At 42.7% G+C, this 22,189-nt stretch overlaps 1 protein-coding gene across 1 annotated transcript in view; it reads left to right on the top strand.

The window, feature by feature from the left end:
- The window catches only part of TMEFF2 (transmembrane protein with EGF like and two follistatin like domains 2), a 238,350-nt gene that overhangs the window by 170,763 nt on the left and 45,398 nt on the right, over positions 1-22,189 (top strand). The window contains exons 6-7 of the mRNA XM_081095144.1: positions 17,369-17,517; positions 18,452-18,511. Coding sequence (XP_080951270.1) covers positions 17,369-17,517; positions 18,452-18,511 — 209 coding nt within the window. The remainder of the gene's footprint in view (positions 1-17,368; positions 17,518-18,451; positions 18,512-22,189) is intronic.

The raw sequence follows: 22,189 nt of genomic DNA, 5'->3' as shown, positions 1-22,189 counted from the left end.
GGCTCAAAGAAACCAAAAGTGCCTCCAACGGGGCTGGCATTATCACAGACCTTGATAGAGCTCGTCATCCTCGGCGACTCAAATGGCAGAAATCCCCGCCCTCACTCTGGACAAGCCAGGAGCTTGTGATCTCAGGTAAACGTGCCACCGTCAGTAGCAGGGAGAGGCGTGAGGAGCAGATCTGACGGAACATTCGAAGGAAGAAAGAGCAAGCATCGGCCTCGCCCCTCAGCTTCCTGGCTTGCCCACTTGGTCGATGTAGCTGCCAATTACTGAGGTGGGAAAAATGAAGTAGAAGTAAATTTCTGGGAAAAGAACAAGACTTTAATTTTTTAAATATATTTTTATTGACTTCGGAGAGGAAGGGAGAGGAAGAGAGAGAGAGAGACATCAATGATGAGAGAGAATCATTGATCAGCTGCCTCCTGCATGCCCCACACTGGGCATCGAGCCCGCAACCCAGGCATGTGCCCTTGACCAGAATCGAACCCAGGACCCTTCAGTTCACAGGCCAACGCTCTATCCACTGAGCCAAAGTGGCTAGGGCAAGAGTTCAATTTTTAATGTTACTTTATAGTGCTTAGGAGACACCCACGTGGGTGTGTCAAGAAGGCAGTTGTAATCCAGTGGTTGGATTACAGTGGATTCTGTGCTGAAAACATGCATTTCAATTTGTAAGACTGCGAATAGAAGAAATTGCCTAGAGAAAGACTATAAAGAGAGAAGAAAGGAGAAATTAGGGTCCAGCTACACCAACCTGCAGAGTGTGAAAGAGAAAAAGATAAAAAAACAGGGTGGTAAGGGACAGCCAGAGAAGTACAAGAAAACACAGGGAAGATGCTAACGCAACAAGCAAGGAGACAAGAATGTCGTCTAGGGCAGCAACCGCCAGCCTTTCAGACCTCAAAGAAAATTCTGTTTCTTTGTTACTAATGTTGTGGCCCCACCCCATAGCAAAGAAACAGAATTTCCGGAGGATGAGGCCCAGAAATCAAGATTTTAAAAAGATTCCCAGGTGATTCTAATGTGCAGCCAAGGTTGAGAACCACTGCAAAACAACACTCTGTAATTGATTTGCTGGTCCCTTCTTTCACTGTAGGTAGTATCATAGTCACCTCTGTCCTCAAACAACAATGCTGCCACGTGTGAGACGTCCAGCACAGGTGTTTTGAATAAATTACTATATCAGTGAGGACACCAACATTCCGCCATCTGTAATTTTTCTTTTTCAGCCTTCTGCCATGCTGTTTTATTATTGCCCAGTTGGAGGATGCAATGTTAAAGGAAATGTAACTTGGTTTCTTTCTCCTCCCTCTGGTTGAGGGAAGCACCGTTAGATTCTGAGTTGTATTAAGGGGTAAATAGAGAAAGGTCCACTTTCATTGAATGTCTAATGACCAGCTAGTACAAGAGCACAGGTGAGAGGCTGTGGATGGGCTCACGGGGTCCTAGCGATAGCTCACCAGCTGAGAGCAGGGCCCAAAGCCAGGCGGGAGTGTGAATATCCCACAGTGACTGCTGCCGTTGGCGAGGCATGGGACTGAAATGGTATTAGTTATGTGACCGAGTGCCTCATGCGGAGAGTTGCTGGAGAGCTTGGAAGAGTGTTGGCTTACCATGGTCAGTATGCTTCTAGAACCCTGTAAGCATTCAGCCTGGCAAAAGAGGCTTTGCTGATAGCCTCCGGAATTCTATGAAACCGTTTTAATGTTCCCTCTGTCAACAAAAATATTCTAATGACAAGTCACAACCACAGTTTTTGAAATTTATTTTTATAAATTATTTGTGTAGATGAAACTTTATATAGCAACATATAGTCCAGCCCCTAATATTAACTCACCTCCACCTTGACACACTGTCTGCCTAGCGCAGCCTCAGGGTCAGAAAGAGGAGCCTTCCTGCCTGAGAGTTCTTGTTAAGCAAAAGGAGATACTGTCCTCTCTGAATTTGCTTGCCTTATTAGCCATTTTTATGCAGATCATACCCTCTGCCTAGCAGTCTCCAATATCCATAGTCAAAATAAAAATGCCTATGAAAAATGCAAAATCTTTCACTCCAAAACAAGTATTTAATATTCAGCATGCCTTCTGATTCCAATTCCTGATTTAGTAATAAATACATATAACGTAAGTATTAACCCCTAGAGCCGGGGTCCTCAAATTTTTTAAACAGGGGGCCAGTTCACTGTCCCTCAGACCGTTGGAGGGCCGGACTATAGTTTAAAAAAAAAAAACTATGAACAAATTCCTATGCACACTGCACATATCTTATTTTGAAGTAAAAAAAAACAAAACGGGAACAAATACAATATTTGTATTTGCATGTGGCCCAAGGGCCGTAGTTTGAGGACCCCTGCCCTAGAGTGCCGGGGAGCGCGATCGTGCTCCTCCTGTCTTTCGCCAAAAGTGCCGAGAGCGCTATCAAAGCTTCAAAGTGGCGTCCAGTTCTAAGTCTGCTTTTATTAATGATGGTGATATTGCTAAATATGTCAATGTAGTAAAGGTTTCCTTAAGTTTTTAAATATGTAACTTCATTTACTTGCGATTCATAATATTTTTTCCTAAACTGCTGTAAAATCAGCAAAAATGCCTTGGCAATTTTAGCATCGTTCCTAGGATATTGGTTGGCACTCAAAGGGTTAAATGGATATGCGTTTCCCCCTTGTTTTTAAGTTTCGGAACCCACAGAAAGCACTTTTCACCAGTGCAGGCCCAAGTTGACTCCGTTTCCAGCAGCTGCTCCTGCATCTTTGAAATGAAATAGATCTGTTGATACAAGTATAATTGGAAGTCAGATCAGAATGATTAAATGATCAAATTACTTAAATTAGACACATACTAAATTGACTAAAGATGAAGAAACAGCTTGATTGGCAAAGGCTTACAGCAGACAGTAACCTTCAATCACTGCAGTAAACACTGACTCATGCTTTGAAGGACCAGTGATCTGAAGGCTAGCAGTCCAAAGGTTGGCACAAATTTAATCATCATTAAAGAAACGAGGCTGATTGAGTTTTCGCTCTGAGTAAGGAGATTCTGACTGATGGGGAGTCTGAACCATTTTGAGTATCACAGTGGAAAAAAGTGAAATTACAAAATTTGTGCACAGCGGGGGTATCCCTCAGCCCGACCTGCACCCTCTCCAATCCAGGACCCCTCAGGGGATGTCCGACTGCCAGTTTAGGCCCTGGGATTGGGCCTAAATTGGCAGTCGGACATCCCTCTCACAATCCAGGACCACTGGCTCCTAACCACTCGCCTGCCTGCCTGCCTAATGCTTCCAACAGCCCTCCCCTGCTGGCCTGGTTGCCTCCAACTGCCGGCCTGATCATCCCTAACCCCCTGCAGCCTGATCTTGCCCCTAACTGCTCTCCCCTGCCAGCCTGATCACCCCTAACTGCCTCTGCCTCGGCCCCCATCACCATGGCTTTGTCCGGAAGGAAGTCAGATGTCCAGAAGATGGCCGGTCAACCCGGTCTAATTAGTATATTACCCTTTTATTAGTATAGATGGTTTATTTATGTATTTATTTATAAACAAGAGGCCCGGGGCATGGATTCATGCACCGGGTGGGGTCCCCCAGCCTGGCCTGCAGGGATCTGGCTGAAACTGGCTTTCCGACATTCCCCAAGGGGTCACAGATTGCAAGAGGGTGCAGGCCAGGCCCAGGGACCCCATCGGTGCACATTCGGGGCCGGGGAGGGACCATGGGAGGGCTCCAGGGCGTGTCTGGCCCATCTTGCCCAGTCCCAATCAGCCGGATCCCAGCACCCCAGCAGCAAACTAACCTACCGGTTGGAGCACCTGCCCCCTGGTGATCAGTGCACGTCATAGCGACTGGTCAAACAGTTGAATGAATGGTTTGACACTTAGCATATTAGGCTTTTATTATATAGGATTAAATTTATTGGGGTGGCATTGATGAATAAGGTTATATGGACTTCAGTGAGATGATACATCATCTGTATATTGCATTATGTGCCCACCACCCAAACTCAGATCTTTTTTGTAGTCATATATTTGACCCCCCTTTACCTTTTGTTCCCTGCCCACATCCCTTCCTGCTGGTAAGCACCATACTGTTGTCTACATCTGAGGTTTTTTTGTTTGTTTTTCTTGTTTTTCTTGTTAAGCAAAGAAAAACTTTCTTGTTCATTTGTTGCTTTCAGTTTTATATTTCACATCTGAGGGAAATCATATGCTTTTTAACTTTTTCTGACTTTTTTGCTTATCATAATATTGGATCTTGAGAATAGTATACTATGGTTTTTAATGGGAAAAATGCACATTGTTAATGAAAAGGCTACCTGTATGCACTACATGTAACCTAGGGACCTTTATGATTCATACTGATTATTGAAGACTGTCCTTGCAACATGAAATTCATCATCTGGTTTCAAATAACCTAGGCCACCTGACAGGGCTGTTTGCCCATTTGGGGTAATTCAATACCAAAATGCCTAGTAAGTTATACATGGTGAGCACTTCATTTAGTCAGTAGTTATGGCATATCCACTGTGAGCTAAGAATTTAACAAAAAATGAATACATTTTTATTGTAGGTGGGAATGAATCCTTTCCTTGGCAATCAAAGCAAAATAATATGAATTTCTCTAATTAGCCATACAGTTCAAAAGAAAACGTTGTCTTATCTAGGTCACTGACATCTAAGCATATTTTAGGTCAGGAACCCATTCACTTATTGACTCACATGGCCAGTGAATATTTATTGAGCGCCTAGTATGTGCCAGATACTGTTCTAGGCGAGAAGAGTACAACAGCAGGCAGAACAGCAAGGTCACTTTCTGTACACAGCGCATACTCCATGGAGAAGACAGACTGTTTAAAACTCAAGTATGTGATGTTATGACAGGATTCCAGATGGAAGTATGTTGATTTTGATAGGGTAGTCAGGGAAGGCTTCTCTAAAAAGGTCTTTTTTGAACTGTGCAGCTCTATGGTGTGAGAACATTACAGGCAGAGGGAGCAGCCAGGGGAAATCCTGGGGTATAGGTATATATGGTATGTCCAGGGAGAAGTAAAAGAAAAAAGTCAGTAATTTTGAAGCAAAGAAAAGGGTGGAGAAGATTGATTAACAAATGAAATTGGAGAGGTCACTACAGGCCAGATCGTGTAGGGCCTCATCAACCCTGGTAACAGCCATAGATTTTACCCTAAGGCCCATGGAAGCCTTCACTGGTTTTTGAGCAAGGGGATCATTTGGTCTTGTTTGCATGTTAAAAGCATCCCCCTTGCTGTGCAGTCAGCTGGCGGGGTGGTGGGGGGGGGGGGGCGGCAAAAGAGAAACAAGGAAAGCCATTCAGAGGATCCTTCATTTCCCTGCTGATTGATATGTGTAGAGACACACACACACACACACACACACACACACACACACACACACTCATTGTAGCTGTATTTTTTATTCCTACCATCTTAGTGTCCTAATTCTGATTAGTCTCCAAGTATTCTTTTTTTAAATTGTATACGCTTTTACTAATTTTCCTATATCTTGTCATTCCCATTTTTTCTCAGTACAATATTTTCAAGCTCTTATGATCCAAAATCCTCTCCCATCTGAGTATGAATAGAAAGCTAAAGTCATCCCAAACCTTTCTAGATCACAATATGTTTGTAATTATATCATGTTATTTTTCATTAGAACTTTACGTCTAAACAGTAATTTTTTTCATATTAGAGAAATCACCAATTAGAGAACAGACCAGGCATGTATTGAGGAGCAGCATTTTATGAGGGAAAATATGAGCTTACACTGCAGCTGATGTTGAAGAGGCCCCCTGCCTGGTACAACATCTGGATGAGTGATGGAAGCATCCCGCACAGTTTGGTTTCTTGGCATTGCTCCCCTTGGTGCCTTGATATGTGTCTGATAATGACCTCAGCCAGCCTGAAACCCACCTGCCTGACAGCTGTCAAATCCTGGGAGATCAGTTATGAATGAGAAAGGCATAGGATACCCCTAGTCAGTGGCACAAACGAAAGTTTTCACCCAAGGATTTTATATTGTAATCAACTATAGGCTGACTTATTTAAGCAGAATTTATTTATTTTTAGTATATGCCCACTTTTATAGCGTGGCACTTAAAGGTACTTTTTTGAAAAAACTAAAAGATAATGATAAGAAATATTGTTTTGAATTCAAAGAAATTATAATTTAGCTTGCTTAAGATAGAAGACTGGCAATTTGTGAAGTGGATAAATGGCATTGGTAAGGATAAATCAAATTCCTAAGATGCACCATTTAACCAGTTAACTGCTATGCATCCAGAACAGGAACCATCCCCACATGCCACGATATTTTGAATTTAATTTAAACAATCAATTTGCAGCGAATATTATAAAAATAAATATATTGCTCACAATTTGGATGTTCTTGAATATTTTCAGTTGAAAATTCTCACGAAAAATGATTCTGAAGTTGGTCTATAGACGCTTATGGCAGGCAAATGGTTAAAATATATAGTCACATCAAAGTTAAAACCATGAAAATATTGCCAAATTTCAGTTTCTCATTTCTGATAACTCTAGTGTTTGTTATAGCCAAGAGCTTCTTGGTTTTTTTTCCTCTTAAAATTCAAAACACTTTAAAAAAAACATATTGTGTTCCTGTAACAGTCACCTGCTATGACTAAAAGAAAAAGTCTTGACATGTGTTTGGCTGTGCATCTTAAAAAGCCTCTGAGATGAAGCCAAGAGCAGGACCATTTTGCACAGCCACGCTTAAGAAAAGAAATGCAGGCATTTTAATTAAAATAAAAAGAATAGCGCCGTTAACAAGTAACTCTAGCATGAAAAATTAAATGAGGGCAAAAATAATCCAAAATGACTTTATGCATGTTGCTGTGGACATTTATCTAAAATCTATAAATTGAGTTTCTTTCTACTATGTTCGAAAGTACAAGTAGATTTATCTCTCATTTATATTGTCTCTGCATATAAATACATTTATATCATCTTTATAGACAATATATATTAAAAAGTGTTTTTCCACATTATCAAGAATGTTGACCCTTTCCATGTTCTAGATAGTAAGTGTGTGTGCTAGAGTAAGCACCATGAGCAGCAGGGAATTTTTCCTCATTTGTAGTTAAATTGTATGTTGGCTTAAATAGATAGAAAAAGAGAGGGAGAGGGAGAGAGAGGGAGAGAGGGAGAAAGGAAAGGAAGAAGTGAAGAACAGATAACAAGGGCTAGGGAAAATGTCGGAGTGAAAAAACTTATTTTTAGCATTCAGTACAGTGATATTCTCAGGTTTTGCAAGAATTTGTAATATTTCTGGAAAACCAGATAAATAACACGTGGTTTTTATATTTTGAAAGCAACATAGAATAAAAAAAAATAGTAAAATGTACAGGACAGAACCAAATATCTCATCTTTAGAATAGAATACACTGGAGATGTTATCTGTTACCAGTTACTTTCTTATCAAAAAAAAAAAAAATTTTTAAAAAAACCACGGTAGGCTTCTCGTACTTCCAAACGTGGAAGAAAAAACTCAATTAATAGATTTTAAATAAATATGCATGCCAAATAGTTCTTTTGTTTGCATGGAGTCAAAGCTTATTTGCAGTTGATCAGTTGGGTGAAGGTGGGAAGGTGATGTGGTTATGTTCCGCCTGGAATGGGCTGGACCATTTAATACAAGATGAGGACTAAGCTCCGTGAACCAGGGAACCAACAGAACCTGCCCACCTGTTGCCACCCAAAGTTGTTTCCAGTTGGCCTTCACTTACACCCTCAGATCACCTTTTGAGGCGGGTGTTCGTATGAGCGACGAGTTACTTTCTACATTTTAGAGATGCATCAAATAACTTGAAGAATTGGGATTCTAACTCAGGTCTGTCACTCAGTGAGCATTTATTAGGGACAGATAATGGGCTGAGGCCCTAATTACAAGATTACAGGTCCATGTTCTTCCCACTAAACTCTGGACTCAGGTGACACAGGATCGAACAGAAAACACATAAGTACGGCTACAGATGATGAAAGTGCCAGCTACCAGTAGCAGTAGAGGGAGCATCATCAGCCCCAGGAATGACAAAGGAGCATGACTGGAGCCCCCAGAGGTGGGACTCAATGAGGACGTCACTGACTGGGAGGACGGGAAGGGAATGCTGAAAACTCAGGCACAATTCTCATTCATTCATCCATTCATTGACCACCACGTGCAGAGTGTCTCTTGTGTGCAAGCACGGTGCCTGGGGGTCAGGGAGGGAGGGCAGGTTGCCAAACTCATTTAGGGTGGAGACAGAAGAAGCCCAGAGACTGAGCGGGTGGTAGGAAGACTGGGGTGAGCGGGGTGAATGGAAGTATTCGCAGTAGGAGTACAGGAAACCAGGGTCGGAATTTTAGCGCTGACCACCCTAGCATCTTCCTGGGCCAGCTTGTCCTTCCAGCGGCTAGAGAGGCGAGTGCCCACCCAGGTCCCAGAGCCCTGACTCCAGCACCGGTTCTCCACTGGCCGGGCCTGACTTCCAGAAGCTTCTATGGCTCTGGGTCCCCACAGGACCCATATGATGCCATTTCTCACAGGAAATGCAAGACCAGAGTTTGAGTTATCACATATTTTTTAAAGGCAGGAGAGAAGTCTGAAGCCTTGCCAGACTCTGCAGGTAGAAGCTACTATCCCTCCTCATTTCTCACAAAACAGTGTCCGTGCCAACAGAGCCCGACTCCGACCACAGTGTGTTATGGATGCTTGTGTTTCTCTTTTCACTGTGGTCTCTGCTGCCGCTGGGCCCCGTGGGCCATCGGGTGCTCTGATGTGTAGGTCAAATCCCTGGCACCTAGTAGCTATCTGGTGCTTATGGGTTTGGACTAAAGTGATAAATGGAAATGCACGTGCTTAGGAGTGAGAAAGGCGGGTGTCTGCAGCCCTCCCAACACCCTTAGCAGAAGACCTTCTGGGGAGCTCGTGGCTCCCTTTTAAAGCTAAGACTTTTGAGAATGCTCTGAATAATTCTTATTTCAGGGAAAATTTTCAAACATTTCTACCTAAAGGCCTTCCTCCCACTGTTTCTGGCCGACAGCGCTGCACACAGCCCTGTTTGGGAGCGGCCAGCACCGAAATGCCACATCGTGTCTGCGAGTTTAACATTCCCAGGGCTGACACGTAAGAGGAGGAAGAGACGCAGAAGGTTCCTTCACGTGAAGACTCTGCTTGAAAGTCATGTTTGTACAGACAGTTCAGTCTTAGTTGCTTACAAAGAAACATTATATTCCACTGGAAGTTTTTCATGTACATATATTTTTCTTCAAATTGGTTTAAATAATTTAGAGATAAATTATCCAGATCTAAATCAATGCAAAATAAATTTACCAAGGTTGGTGATGTCATCATTTTAAGCAAATTGTCAAATCTAATGTATTTTTTTAAATGTTTTCATTGAATTTAGAGAGAGGAAGGGAGAGGGATAGAAACATCAATGAGAGAGAAACAGCATTGAAACATCATCGAGCCCACGAGCTGGGCATGTGCCCTGACTGGGAATCCAGAGTCACCTCCTGGTCCATGGGTTGATGCTCAACCACTGAGTCACACCGGCTGGGCTCTAATCTTTTTATTTTTAATTATATTTTGAATTTATCAAAGATGATATAACACTTGTGCATCCACCACCTAGTTTTAATAAATAAACATTTTATCTTATTCTCTTTTGATCTTTTCTTAAGATAAAATAACATTTATCTTAAGATAACATTACAGATAAAGTTAAGGCATCCTCCTTCCTTAATCATGTTCCCCATCTTTTCTTTCCAAGGTTAGGATATGGAATCCCTACGAATATTTTTATTATAATTTGTTTATTATTCCAATGAAATTTATAATAACAGGTTACAGTATGTATTAAATTTTATTTTAATGCCAATTTAAATTAGTAAAAAAGAAAGGATGGTGTAATCATAAAGGGAGATCATTTGGTCCAACTTTTAATTAATTAATAGAATGAGTTCATGCCAGAATAATTGAGTGAGTGCCTTGTTTTTATGACCAACTATAACAGCATAAACTTGTGTTGTTATCAGTCTTGATAAAGCACATCAAAAAAACACTGAATTAATTCCATAAGGAAATGTTATAAGTATACAAATGTCATCTTATTTTCCTACCTTTATATCATAAGAGCAATAAAATGGATTGAAACTTGCTAGACAGATACTGTGTTGTTCCCCTGTGCCACCCATCACTCATTTACACACACCCCTCACCCACCCACATACACACACACACACACACACACACACACACACACACACACTGCTGAGCTCCAAGCTCCCTGAGAGCCAGGGCATAAAGGACAACATATTAGGTGTCAAGCTCACATGATCTAACCAAAGGAGACATGCCAGATCATCAAGTAAGACCACCCCTTTCCCCTGAAAAGAATGATCACGAATATCCTTATAGAAAAAAGAACAAAAGTTAAGCAAATCAAAATGATCTACACAGTGTAATGGGCAATATTTTCCTAATAGTCCTTTTTCCTCAATGCAGAGCTATTTTTTATCTACCGTTCCCTGTGTCCCGTGGATAAAATCCAAGGGTGTGATGTTCACTGCAGCTTTGTGGAAAACCTAGGCTGCAATGATGCTCAGGCACATTTACTCTTGAAAGATCTTTGTCAAAGGAAAGCATGCCAGAGGGTCAGTTGGCAAAATATGAACATGAAGGCGCCCCGTTGGGTGTGGCAGTCCCACACCCGGGCCCAAAGGGAAGCACGTGACAAGAGAAGAGAGTGAGAATTTGGTCCATTGAAAGTCACCGCCCCCCCCCCCCCTCCCAATTCATTCTATTGTTTTTCCAGGCAACTATTAATGGTGGGGCTTTCATGCTTTCTGACTTTGTGGTATATTAAGGCCCATCTAGACAGCGACCTCTCTTTAGTGATCACAGAATCGCCCTTGGCTGCTAGAAGTGTGTTCCAGCCTAATGAGCGAGAGCCTACCCATGGTGCTAATGAGGGAGTTTGGCTTCCAGCTACTTTAAACAACGTGTATGAGGAAGAAGCACTGTTTACTTTATCTTAGGGTGTAAATGCAGCTGCTTCAAAGGGGAAAAGAAATCCTGAAGAAAGGCCGCTGTGGTACATGAGTCAGATTCTGCTTCGACTGTCTCCGGGGCACTGCAGGGGGGCTGCCTGGAGGGAGCCTGTTTGCTCTCCGGGGCCCTGGCATCACAAGTAGCTGCTGCCACGGCGTCTTAGGTCAGTCCTGGGATCAGGCAGGCCGGGCGCTGATACGGGGAGTAGCTCTCTGCCAACTGCAGCGAAGGTGCCTCCGTGGTCTCGGGATGGAGCCCCGTTGGCCCCCCTCTCAGTAGCAGAGAAAGAAACCATTTGCCTCCCTAGCCCGCCTCCTCCCTCATCATTTTCCGACTTGGCACGCGGCGCAGAGCAGGAAGAAAGCAGGAAAGGGAAGAGCAGGACGCGCACGGTGGGACGTGTTTTCCTTAGCAGCTGCTGGAAGTGCCTTCGTGTCAGGTCCCTAAGCCCTAGTGATGATCCCCTTTCTCTCTCCGCGTGCATGCCTCGCTCCTGGGCTGTCCTGTGAGCCCCCTGGCTGATGGCGGTAGCCAGGGGACTGGTCCCTCTGCCCGCACCCCACCGCCAGCTTCATCTCCCTAGAGCACCCCCTTCATCACGTGACCTTCTCGTCACCCCGTGCCCAGAGAGCTTTCAGGACTCCCCGTTGCCTAGCAGGTAAAGGCCCTCCTTGGACTGGCATCAAGGCCCTTGGTAATCCGGAGTGTGGAAGCCGCCACCCTTCTGATGGGAGGAGCTGATTCCAATCAGAGGATCTATTCGAGGTCCCCCAGCACCCGGAGCACTGTCTGCCTCCACACATCTCCCTGTCATTTCACCACGACTCTGTTCCGGCCTCCCCATCCTTTGAGGTAGTTCCGTCTCCAGCTTTCCCCCCGTCTTGTGAGCATAAACAGAGTCTTGCAGAGGAGCTACGTGCCTGGCACAAAGGAGCCCTCCATCGCTTCGTCTCCTTTCTCACCACTCGCTCTTGGTTTTACTTGGTGAATCGGTTCTTCCGACTGCTCTGCCCCTGAAGTTTTCGAGTCTGTACATTCAATTACCTATCACCACACAGATACCACGTGGAGGAAAGCATCCCAGTGCATGTCACTGAAGCATGTACATTGAATAAGAATATTAAGCTCCTTATAATGGAATGAAGGGGAGAGAGAAAAGGGTGCGGCTGGAACCAGAATAGCTGAGATTTCTCAATAGACTATGCAAGTCGTCCACCTCGGAAAGAGCTAAGGGAATCGTTTAAAATGCTGATCTCTGCGTCCTGCCCCAGAACTACTGCATCGCAATCTCTCACGGTAAATCTTACACACAGTGGACATGGGAAGTCTCTGAGACTTAGGGGTGAGAACGCATTTACTGTGATTAATAGCATAGCTGCACACCAGAATCACCGGTGGCATTATTGACAGCTGCACCCACCCGGGCCTCACACCAGCGCTCCTCAGCGGGAGTCTCGGGGGTGGGCCAAGGTGAAATACTCCACAGAGGTTTGGATCTGTATCCAGGATTGGAAACCATTGAATCAAAAGTTACTAATGATCAACATTTATTGGCTAATTACAACTTCTCAGAGACTTTGTTAAGCAATCTATGTGCATTATTTCATGTCATTCCTATAATCCTGAGTTAGTCTCTCCGTTTCCATGGGCTTGGGAGTTAAATAACTGGTCCAAGGCCATACAGATAGTATATGATTGAGCCTCAATTAGACACAGGTCCAATAACAAATTCCAAGCTCTAGTCACATTCCCCATCTACCTGTGTCATTATGTTAGACATTATTTCAATACTAGAGGCCCAGTGCGTGAAAATTCATGCACTTTGGGGGAGGGGAGGAAGATTCCCTCAGCCTGGCCTGTGCCCTCTAGCAGACCAGGAGCCCTCAGGGGATGTCCGACTGACAGCTTAAGCTGCAGTCTGGCCTCGCTCTGCGGGAGGTGACCTGCGGGCTGATCGGTGGATGGCACCAGCTGGCAAGCGGCCGGCCCCGCCACCTAATTGCCCCTCCTCCACCACCGGTCACCCCTGGTCACCATCCCCTCCCTCTGCCCACTGGTACCCGCCTTGGCTGGCCTGACACTACCCACTTGCCGGCCCTGCCCCCCCGCCGACTGTTTGTTCTGCTGTTTGGTCGATTTGCATATTAGGCTTTTATTATATAGGATATGACCATCAGTATGTTCACCAGGCATGGTTCTCCATGTTTCAGTATATAATTCTGGTTTTGGAAGTTCTGTGTGCACCCCCAACCTCTCACCCCAGGGGAAGGGTTTCTCAACTCCATTTCCTTCCTATAGATACCCAGTGAGTAGCCATTTGTTGTCCTAGGCTTTGCCCCAATATTCCCGAGAACTTCCCATCTAGTAGGCCAACTGCTATCCTTTTCCTCCTTGTAAAGAGATAGATATTAATGGCAACTAAACATTTTCCACATCCAAGATAAGCCCAGTCCCCCTGGAGAAGCTCAGTGCAGTCCTGGGTCACATGCCCGGAGAAGGGCATTGCTCTTCCTGGGTTTCAAAACTGCAAGGGTTGCCCTTCTCCAATGTATATACCCAAACTCACGCCTGTCCCGAGGAACCACACGGCCAGCTTCCTAGTCTACCTCTCAGCCAGTGCTTCCACACGCCTTGCACAGGGGATGGAAGTTTTCGATGGATTTTCCCATCTCATTTTCCCCTCACAGTCACAGTTCATCCTGAGCTGCCGTCTCTTTACAGATAAAATGCCGTAATCAAGTTCCATCAACAGGAGTGGTGTGAGAGTTAATGAGTAAATGGGCTGAAATTATCGCCAGAGTGTGGAGTGAAAGGTGCCCCCTTTTTGCTGTGATTAATGGGAGGCAGCTCCTCCGTGACAGTTCTGATGGAGAGCACAGACAGCAGCCCTGACCTCATTGGCCGGCCGCGCCAGCGCGGGTCTGACCCTTCCCCAGAGACCGGCTCCAGGGAAACGCTCCAGCCCGGGTCCAGGGCAGCCAGGACGCCAGCCTCGCTCAGGGCCCTGCGTCTGGCTGCTTTAAGCTGATCAGAAATGCTGTGTGGCCGAAATTCAGAAGGGACACCAGCCAGGAAGCTTGGGAGAGGAATGAGTGATGGGCATGCCTGATAAAGGGAACAAAATCTGGTGAGATGAGAGGGCCACCACCAACCGGACGTACGAGTAGGTAATTCACTACCTGGCGGCGTTAGCGTCCTTACGCAGACTGGGCCAGGGGACGAGCATTCCTAAATACTCGGGAAAAGCCTACTTAACCACTGCAGGACAACCTGAGGGAGCCATTTAGGAAAGGCAGGGGACGCAGTTAAGTCAAGCCCCCTGCCCAAATATTCATGAGGTCATTATCAGTGTCTGTAAGTTGTGTTAGACACCGCCTTCCACTTCCTGTAATTTAGACTTTTCACTCTATCAGGCGATCTTTGGAAATGATTGGATGTTTCTTTTCTTTCTTACGATTCAGAGAGCAAAGGTTTTCAGTCAATGTTAATTTTCTTTGAAGGATCTTACAGGGTTGTATTTCCACAGACAGAGCCCTAAAATTATTTTCAAGTGAGACTTATTCTTTTTCTCCATAGCTTAGAAGACACGAAATCTATGCAACCACAGTGCCAAAATGTCAAAAGACTGAGATAGGTTGAAAAAAATAAAAGAAGAAGAAAAAGCGCCAAAAAAATCCCTAACGCCACCCGTGCCGTCCGAAGCCTAACAAATCCGTGGCTCACATAAATACTTGTGACACGCTGTAATTAACTAGTTACTCCTCTCAGAATGAATAATAATGCAATTACTTGCCAAAGGCAGTGAAGAAGGGATAGTTTCTGTTTTTAAAAATGTCTGCCTTTCATTTCTGTAGGAAAAGAAGAAGAAAAAACACAAACCCTGGATTAATTTGCATAATTATGAAGAATATGCAAATTAATCCAGGGTGACCTGCAATCTCACCATCACACTATATGATAATTCTGTCACTTTTTATCAGAGCCTTATATTTTTTAGTGGTTTGAGGTAGCAATAAACTAAGTCACTGCCATGTTTAAATTATATTGGTTCCCCAAATCTGCACCACAAAATAGAAATAATAGCCCGGCAAACCCATCCTTTCACAATGGGAGTTCAATGCCATTGAGCCACTGAGGGCCAGTGCTGCTTCCTTTGTTCGGCCACAAACCCAAGTAGGCAGGGCCTTAGCTCTCCCAAGCCGCCCTCTCCTTCCTTCGGGAGTCCGCAGGTCAAGCAGCGCCAAGTTAGGGAGAGGTTATGTGAACGTGTGACTGGTTCTCTCTCTGGTGTGTTCATGTCTAGAACAAGGACCGTTTCTTTAACTCCACCAGCCCACCCTGCCATTCTGAACTAGGTAATTAAGTCAACAAGCATTTATTGAAAACTTGCTCCGACATGCTGTGCTAGGTACCAGGAAATCGACATGAAAAAGACATACTGTCCGTGAGAAGGTTGTAGAAAAGTCAAGATATAAAACTAGCAAATAGAACCATTAACAATGCAGTGAATATCACCATGGAGCCCATTTACACACACACACACACACACATACTCCTTCACTCATACAAACACACAAAGCCCCTCTACTCCATGAACATGAATTTCTACAAATTCCAGACTCTTTATAAGTTCCTGATCCCATTTCAAGCAATGTTGTGATCCCATAGCTGTGGTCACACGGCACCATCACAGCTAAAGTAGGAAGCCACTCCTCAATGACTGGAGCATTTAGAGATGGTTACCTCTATCCTAGCTCACTGTCCCTAAACGGGTGAAAGTAAAAATAGCCAAGTGTTCCTAAAGCAGTTCTCTTACCCCCAAAAGTGAAGTGCATTCGCACCTTTTTGCCGGCCTCTTTAGCAGAGAGCTAGATCATTCCGATACGATTGTCTGAGCACGGCACTCTGAGAAACAGTGGTGTGCGGACAACCATCTCCATCAACAAACAGATCAGATCCGGCACCGACTCCCAGGAGGTGAGACCCCTGCCGGGGCAACCGCCTGAGAATGCAGAATTCTAGGCTCCGCCCCTGAAGCTTGCCTATTAATCAGTATATTTTAAAGTTTTCTGGAAAATTTTAGCACACACTCCCTGGCAAGAGGAAAGGGCTGGGTTTTACTTTAACACATCCGTAGAGGGTCCTCATTCCATAGTTTACTAGCTCTCTGACCTTATATAATGTCATTGGTCTGTAAAAGGCTGTTGTGCTGATGAAATGATGCCAGGCATGCAAAGAGCCAGCAGGTCAGCTGTGTGCTTTTATCAGTATAGTCGGCACCCAGCTCTAAGGAAGATATACAGAAGTAAAATGTGTGCTTCAACACGTTGAGAAGCACAGAATCTATTTAGAAATATAATATGACTATTAATAGAAATTTTAAAGATGAATTCATATTCTAAGAGAGTATTTGAAGGCCAAAAACAACACAATATTCTGAATAACAAAGTACATTGTAAAATGCAGAGAATTATAAGAACAGAAAAAAATCATTAAAGTTTTGCTTTAAAATAGTCTTCTAATTCAGGTGGCATAATTCTCATTCATTCACTACATTTTTATTTATATTAAGAAACATACTAAAATCATGAGTGATAATCAACTTACTATTTAAAACTGAACTAGAAAAAGAGTTGGGTATCTGGGGAAGGAAGCAAAGGGTAGGCCTCAAAGGGCTCATGGAACCCCTAACATATTATGCAAGAGTTGTTTGTGGGTATTTCTGAGGAGAGATCCACACCTTTCATTTGATTCTCAAGGTTTGGTGGCCCCCGAAATGTTAAGGATCACTGAGGGTTCCGGGTTAGCACATTTGATGCGCATCGCATGCATGCCGAGGAAATGGAACTTCTGATTGCATTCCATCGTCTCCCTGTTTGCTCCTGGTTAAATATCACCTGCACCCTCTCCCTTGGGCTCTCCTCATCCAGCACCCCAAGGAAGGACCAGCACAGGGAGGTTCGCTGAAGGAGACGCACAGCAGAGGGGCAGGGCTGCAGCCTCTGTAGCTTCTGTGGGCTCGCATCAAGGTCATGTGCGGGCTTTCCAAGTCCCGGTGGCCGGGACCCACTGACGGTTCCTTTCTGAGTTTTCCCCGTGTGTCTGTCATCCACGGCTCAGTCGTCTGAAATAGTTGTGATTAGTTCTCTTTTTTGTATCAGGTGGAAACGTGAGAAACTTCCCTGGAAGAAAACACTTCAGTTTTTCCAACTTGCTGTTGGCCAACCTCGCGGTTCTTCCATGTGGTGTTTTGCTCATCACGTGGTAATGTCCTCACTGACGTGACGTGTTTTTCTCTCTCCCTTTAGGTGTGTGTGCAACATTGACTGTTCTCAGACCAACTTCAACCCCCTCTGCGCCTCCGACGGGAAGTCCTACGATAACGCCTGTCAGATCAAGGAGGCGTCATGTCAGAAGCAGGAGAAAATCGAAGTCCTGTCGCTGGGTCGATGTCAAGGTAATGTTTACACTAAAATTCATTCCAAAGGCCCTGGCTGGTTTGGCTCAGTGGATAGAGCGTCAGCCTGCGGGCTGAAGGGTCCGGGTTCGATTCCCAGTCAAGGGGACATGCCCCATATGGGCTCTATCCCCAGAAGGGGGCGTGCAGGAGGCAGCCAATCAATGATTCTCTCTCATCACTGATGTTTCAGTCTCTCTCTCCCTCTCCCTTTCTCTCTGAAATCAATAAAAATACTTTAAAAAATTCATTTCAAAGGATGTTTTAGTCTTTGTATAGAAATGAAAGTGACGAAAACTTCTTAGTAGGCAGCTGTTTCATTCCAAAAGGCAGTTCTGATGTATAATGGCTAGTAGAGTCTACTGTGGTATTTGTGTTAATTATAAGTTTAGGGGCCTATGGACCACGGCCCATATCTTTTTCTGTATAACGGGACTGTACCTTCACAATGCCAGAAACACAGAAACAGAAGAGCCAATTTTCAGAAGATAACAGACATTCTCCCTGCGTAGGACAAAAAGAAAGTCAAAATCATTTTAGCAAAGAATCTTTGGAATTAAAAGTAAATCACACCACTGTTATATATTGATTCAATAGAAGTATTTCAAGTACATTTTTAATGCAGAATGTTCTACTTTGTTTCTTGTTCAGAAATATTTTGTTGATTTTTGACTTATTATTTTTTTTACCCAACTTATCTTAGTTATATTGGTAACCTTCTCCTTGCCCTAAAATTTAGAAAGCTGGTATCATTCTATTATTCTCCCTCAAACTGAAATTGACATTGTAAATCTGTCTTTGTGTAATGGTTGCTTAGAAGTGTAGTTGTAAAAATACCTTAATTGCAATGAAAATGCTATTGGGGGTAATATAAAGTTGACGTTAGATGTTAAGAAATAGTTAACCAATCTTTATTGTTAATTTTTTAACACAGACAACACAACTACAACTACTAAATCTGAAGATGGACATTATGCAAGAACAGATTACGCAGGTACGTAACATTTTCTCCTACAGGACATGAGCACGTCTATCGACGAGTCCTGAGGATTCGTTGTTTAGCATTGGTCCTGGGTTTCATGGTGCGAGGCTTCTGAGGTGCTAGGTCTTCGCTTGCTTCGTTCAGTCTTTCACTAGGCAAGAGTGAATTTTTTGAAGTAAATAAGACCCTTTTTTTTTTCTGCCAGAGTTAAGGCAATTGTCAAAAATGTCAGTAAGATATAATTAACTTGTTTTGACAGTGCAAATGGTACAAATGACAAAACATTTATCAAATTAATGGGTATCCGTGGAAATTAATGCCATTTTTGGCAGTATATTGTAATGAATGCAAATGTTCTAGTTTGAATTTTCATAAAAGTCAACAATAAGAATGTTTGCTAGGCTCTAAAAAAGCTGGAAATAAAGGACAGCTATAAATAGTATTGCAGGCTGTCTCTATTCAGACGGAAAGTTAAAAAGGTATGTATAATTTGTTTTTAAAAATAATAAATTTCTTTAATTTACTTAGAAACTTAAATTCATCTTCTGACACAATGTAAAATTGCAAAGCATTTTATGTAAAAATGTAAATTTTAGTTGGCAATTATAGGATATTATTTTAAGGAATATTTCTACCAAGTATAATTTTTCTAGGTTGTAAAATAATTTATAGATATACAAATGGGAATTAAACAGACCCTTGAATTTCATACAAAACTCAGGATAAAAAATATATAAATATGGAATCCTTGAAGTTGATTACAATATGTGGACTTTTTAACACATTTTTTCACTTAGCTATTAAGAATTTGCAACTAAATTTATGACTAATATTCAATCAAAAAGAATTGCTTCCTTTTTATGATTTGCAAAAGCTTTATTATACCTTACGGGGCTATTATTAAGAACTGGTGAAAGAAAGCATTTTGTAATTTGCTTTGAAAGCTATACACAAGTAAAGTGGATTTTTATAATGTTTTTTATTTTTATTGTTGACACTGTTACAGATGTCCCCTTACATTTCCAAAAATGCACTACCACTCATTCTTTTTGGACTTGCATTTCCTTTAGCAATGTTTCTGATGTCCCCACAGTGCCCAGGAGAGATATTAATAAGTGGTCCTTGAAAAGAATAGTTCATGGTCAGTACTTTGGGGAAGAGCACAGATAAACAAATGATTTTTTTTTTAACCCAGGATTCCTCACCACTCCTATGTGTACTATAAAATTTTTTAAGAGATATGCATCCTTTATTATTTGTTTATTTACTCATTTTTTCGTTACGGAGAATTTCTAATCAGCACAAAACACACACAAATGTAGGCTGGGTAGTATGATGAACCCACATGTACTCATCACTCAAACTCAGTAGCATCAACCCATGCATGGCTCACCCATCCTTATTCCCACCTTTATCATTGTTTCCACTTTCACAATGTGTGGAAATGAAGGCCAGAAATGGCATCGTTTCATTCACAAACACTGGAACCTGCATCTTTAAAAGATCAACCCTTTTGTAAGCAATATTACAATGTCATCACACCCAAAATATTTTTATACATCTTTATAATACATAACTTTTATCAAATCTATTTGATGAATAACACTTTTTTAAATAGTTTATTGATTTTTAGAGAGAGAGGAAGGGAGATGGAGAGAGAAACACTGATGTGAGAGCACATCTATAGGCTGTCTCCTGCACGCCCCCTACTGGGAATTGAGCCTGCAACCAGGGCTTGTGCCCTGACCAGGAATCAAACCTTCCGATGCCCAACCAACTGAGCCACACAGGCCAGGGCAATCACACATATTTTGTGTGTGGCAAGTTTTGCGGTACTAGTGTTCCCAAGAATGCACTTTAGAATATGCTGATCTACAGGAAAATATTCAAAGTAATAAAGGATAATAATAGAAAATTAAGTTCTGAGGCTAATAATACATATTTTATATTTTAAATGAAATCAAATTTAAATTCTATAGCTTTATTACTTACAATAACTATATCTTTACAGTGTTATAAGCCACCACCTGGCACATTTAATTTTACTGTAGCCTAAATTATTTCTAAATTTCATACGGATCTTATTGCCATTCCAGAGTAGCTTACCAACTGTACTTAAAATACTTTAATACATGTTTTGAAAACTAATTCATATGAGGAGGAAATCTTCAAAAATTTAATGTTCTATGAATATTTCTCCATTGACCCATCTATCATTGGACTCAGAGGAAAACCAAACCTCTTCCTGAGAATTTTTGTCCCTGAAACAAAGAACTCTTCATATTGATTACTGCCAATACACAAACAGATGTGTCTTGGGGGGTTAAATTTTTATTCCAAAGAAATTCATATTTCAGTTTGGTTTCCAGCTATCTCTGATCGTCAGTGTCACTGCTTTTAGTTGACATTATTTTTTACCTTATCACTTTATCGAATGTGAGAAGGAAAGAGAATTTATCTTTAGATACTGGCAAATGAGAACTACTAGTGTCCTTCCAAGTCTTCTAGCTTGGCATCAGATTTGCTTACGGTTAAAGTGAACTTGAAAAACACGTATTTGTTGAAATCCAGGTTTAAGACAGGAATGGAGATAATGTCAGTTGAAGCTTGCAATTCCTAATTAAACATTGATTGTATGCCTAACAATTTTCCTTGAATGTAATTTAGATGCTTTTATCTTTCTTGGTAATCTTATTAAAATGCAACGTACCCTAACCCTTTTTAGACATGACTTAAAAATAGCCATGTTCCTCAACATGTCCAGGCTTCCAAGAGTATTAGCATTTTCCTGAATTTTGGAACGCAAACTTTGGAAAAATTTGAAAGAACCACCTGGAGATTCTTTCTTTTTTTTTTCTTTTCCGTATGCTTCTACTTAAAACGTGCATGCTCACTTATCCCAAATAATTTTTACTGAAACCTAGAATAAGAGTAACATAAGGACTAAAATAAGTTGCCATGATTTTACAGCCCACCAATAAAAACATTAAAAACAAGCAAACAACAACAACAACACTGGAGGTTGACTAATGGAGAAAGTGCTAAGGACAGAACAGCGTGTCCCCTTAATGTCTGTTTCACCGGCTCCACTCCCGGGAGCCTGTGACTCACATTCCTAGAGTCCGCTGTGCTCACAGCTCCTCCCATGCCAGTCACTTCCCTTGTTAGACAAAACATTCAGGACTCTCCCACCAGAGGGAAGTACTCATCGTAACACTTGCTCATTGCGTCCTTACAGGTCAGGGATGCCAGGGCTTAGAAACCTGGTCCTTTCCCCACACACAACCTCTTTCCTTCTGAGCCTGCCTGAAAGCTACCAACCCAAGAACACACATTTCTGATTACAAAAACGGGGATATTCTTTAAAGAAAGCCTACGTCTTAAAGATGCTCTTATTTTTAATATCATTGAAAAGAAAGACTCTGGTAGGGACCAGCAGGGGGTGATTTACAAAACAAGGACAGCAACAAAAATTAAAACAAAGTAAGGGAGCCTGGGCTCCAACAGGAACGCCCCTGGGTTAGAGCAAGTGCAGTTGACACCAGGGAAACAAAGCATCTCCCAGCACATCCCTGCCTGCAGGCACTGCTTCCTGGTTGTGTCTGAGTTGGGTCTCTATTCTGCCCTCTGCCCTTTAAAGAAACCCAAGGCCTGAGTGAGCCCTGAGTCTGGAGCTCTGCATCAGTTGTT

Source organism: Myotis nattereri (genome assembly GCF_964212035.1).
Source record: "Myotis nattereri genome assembly, chromosome: 7".
Taxonomy (NCBI): Eukaryota; Metazoa; Chordata; class Mammalia; order Chiroptera; family Vespertilionidae; genus Myotis; species Myotis nattereri.
The sequence above is the reverse complement of the archived record's forward strand: the minus strand, read 5'-3'. Positions and strand labels throughout refer to the sequence as shown.